This window comes from Myotis brandtii, unplaced genomic scaffold, assembly GCF_000412655.1.
Source record: "Myotis brandtii unplaced genomic scaffold, ASM41265v1 scaffold825, whole genome shotgun sequence".
Taxonomy (NCBI): Eukaryota; Metazoa; Chordata; class Mammalia; order Chiroptera; family Vespertilionidae; genus Myotis; species Myotis brandtii.
Genome location: NW_005371349.1, coordinates 2794807 through 2797580, shown reverse-complemented (window position 1 = coordinate 2797580; position 2774 = coordinate 2794807). Strand labels below are relative to the sequence as shown.

Below are 2774 nucleotides of genomic sequence, written 5' to 3'. Positions count from 1 at the left end.
GGGGTGCCTGGGGCCTGGGGGGACCAGGAAAGAGGTTCTTTCAGGGTTAGTCACTTGGCCTCTCTGTCTTGGCCCCAGCCTACTCGAGAATCTATGTCTGTCTAGGGAAGGAGTAGGTTCCGAAAGGGTCTGGTGCAGCCGGGCAAACAGCATCTCAGCACCCAGAGGACGGAGTCCTGGCATTCCGGCAGCCAGGCAGCCACCACAGGAGCGGGAAGGGTCCCAGGGAATGCTGGGGAGGGAGGGGGACGGGGCAGGGCCGAGGGCAGAGGGAGCTGTGAGAACTGGTGTGGGGAGTGGGGGCCCTCACCCTCAGGTGGGAGGTGTGACTGCTCCTGGGAGCTCATGACCAGCCTGCTGCTTAGAATAACTGGGGCAGCGGCAGGAAGCAGCTGAGGGCAGTGTAAGTGCGAGCGGTCGATTAGCAGCGGTGGGCTGGCCCGGAAGGGCGGTGCCCACAACAGCACCCCCTCCCCAGTGGTTCAGCAAAGCCCCTGATTAAGAGAGACTCCTCTGGACCCCAGCAGACTTCACCCAACACAAATATGCGCCGTGCATGGAAACTGTCCTCACAAGGGTGCACCCCACTAGAGGAGCACCCCTAATGTAGCTACCACCCCACTGCACAGACCTAATCCCAGGGGAAACCTCTGACACAGAAACACGCGCCCATGTGAGTACTTCCCAGAGAGAGACACACCTAGAGAAATTTCACTCGCTATGAATATAGTCCTTCCAGATATCACCTTCAATAGAAAACAATACTCGTAATATAGGAACAGCCTTGATGTGGGTTTATCAACGTAAAACATCTCCAGAGAGATTCCACCCCATGAAAAACACCAACAATCCATCCTAACTGGGGTGCATTCTTAGTGAAGTCCCCACTGTACATATTGCCCTCCTATAGATAGTCTATAGAAAAAGAGGGCCCGGCAATCTCCCACCTACCAGTGGAATCTATCCTGAGCCGGCCCCAGCCCTGGCCCCGCCCTCACCTTCTGCTGGCCCCGCCCACTGGCTGGGAGTCACCTTGGGAAAGGCTGTTTTTGCTCCAGGGACCTGAGCCTGGATCAACTCTGAGAGCAGCATTTTATAGGACAGAAACAGGTTGAGAAAAAGGCTGCGATGTGCTCAATGGCACAGCTAATTGGAAATGGGGAGGGTGGGGTGAGCCCAGAAGCCCTTGTTGTTTGCCTCAGAGCCCACACCAGAACCTTCTGGCTGGATCCCGCCCCTCCTGCCTGGGCCTGGCTGATTTGCCACACATTTCTCCAGCTCTGACTTAGCCATTTCTAAATGTGTATCAAATTCTCACATCATCTAATGAGCCCTCTTCTCCTCTCTCCATCCCACAAGTGGGGCCTCCTATGGGGGAGCTGTGATCACAGGGCGAGTCCTATGGGGTGGGCAAGCTGAGTCCGGCACATTTCCTGAACTCCTTAGAGAGCACCAGTCCCTTCCAAGATGCGGGAGGTCCCCACTCAGCAACACCCAGCCCTTGCTGTCCACCCAACTGCAGGGCTGGGACCCCCAGCGCAGCCCACGGATGTGGCCAGTCGGGGCCGGGTCCTGACACACCGTCTCCCCCGCAGCTGTGGATCATGCCTGCCTTCGGGGCCCGCCCTCACTTCAGCAACAAGGTGGAGGTGGACTTCTACGGCTACTCCCTCTGGGCCGCCATCGTCAACATCTGCCTGCCTTTCGGCATCTTCTACCGCATGCACGCGGTCTCCAGCCTGCTGGAGGTCTACGTGCTGGCCTGAGGCCCCCGCAGACACGTGGAGGGGGGCTCAGCAAGCGCCCACCCAGAGACCCTCGGGAGTGAGCCCCAGGCTGGCACATTACCCGCTCGTACCCCCGCTGGCCCCAGAGTGGAATTTTCACAAAAGCTATTTTTTCAGGATGTTTTTAAATTGCAATCGGGACATGCCCAGCCACCCTGGCATGACCCTGGTGCATGGGGCTACGGGGCAGGGACGCCTCTCCCTAAAGCGTTTCTAGAACCAGGTAAGATTCGGGAGTGTCCGGGGCTCCGGCTCCGCCCCTAATCCCAGCCCTGTGACCTGGCCAGTGCTGCTGCCCGCAGCTGGGAACCAATAAACCTGCAGTTCGCGCCCTGTCCCCACTTCTTGTGTCAGCCACCCCATACGACATGATCACAGGAGAGGATCTTGGGGGTCTGAGCTGGAGATTTTCAGGTCTCAAGCTTTTCAGTGGTTGAACCAAGTCTGAGTTACAAACCAAGTACAGACCATGACCTGGTGGCTGGACAGAGTCCCCAAGCTGCCCCTTCTTCCCTGTGTCCTCAAGGGAACACATTTTGCACGTGTCCCGCCACACAGGGAAGGTGAGGAAGTACGGACCTCGTCCACCACCATTTTCCAAAGAACGAATCTAAGCCCCAGAGAGGTCATGGGACTTGCCCAAGTCACACAGGTAAAGAGGGCCAGAGCCTTTGTACTAAGAAGAATAATTTTCAAACAGCAGAGCATTTCCCCCCACAAGTAAACTATTTCAGGAACCCAAATCCCTAACATAGGCATGGATAGGGCTGTTCTAGTTTAACAGGAGTTGGGGATACAGACCTTCACCCCCTGGGCCTCCTCTCCCTCAGCACCCCACTCCCTGGGGGTCCCTGAAACTCCTCTACAAAAGGTAGAGAGATGGGCTCAGCAGGGAGAGGGACTGAGACTGGCAAAGGGAGGGGAAGAGGCCCAGGAGCTGGAAGAGGGGGAAGGATTGGTGGCCAGCTGAGTCAGGGCGGGGCCACA

The 2774-nt window shown here is 57.3% G+C and overlaps 2 protein-coding genes across 2 annotated transcripts in view; both read left to right on the top strand.

Annotated features, from left to right (window-relative positions):
* Positions 1 to 2116, top strand: part of OTOP2 (otopetrin 2) — an 8392-nt gene extending 6276 nt beyond the window's left edge. Inside the window, exon 7 of the mRNA XM_005884354.2 lies at positions 1596 to 2116. Within this exon, the coding sequence (XP_005884416.1) occupies positions 1596 to 1766 (171 nt within the window). The 3' untranslated portion in view covers positions 1767 to 2116. The remainder of the gene's footprint in view (positions 1 to 1595) is intronic.
* A 140-nt stretch (positions 2117 to 2256) lies between these two features.
* The window catches only part of OTOP3 (otopetrin 3), a 9638-nt gene continuing 9120 nt past the window's right edge, over positions 2257 to 2774 (top strand). The window contains 1 exon segment of the mRNA XM_005884353.2: positions 2257 to 2350. Within this exon segment, the coding sequence (XP_005884415.1) occupies positions 2257 to 2350 (94 nt within the window).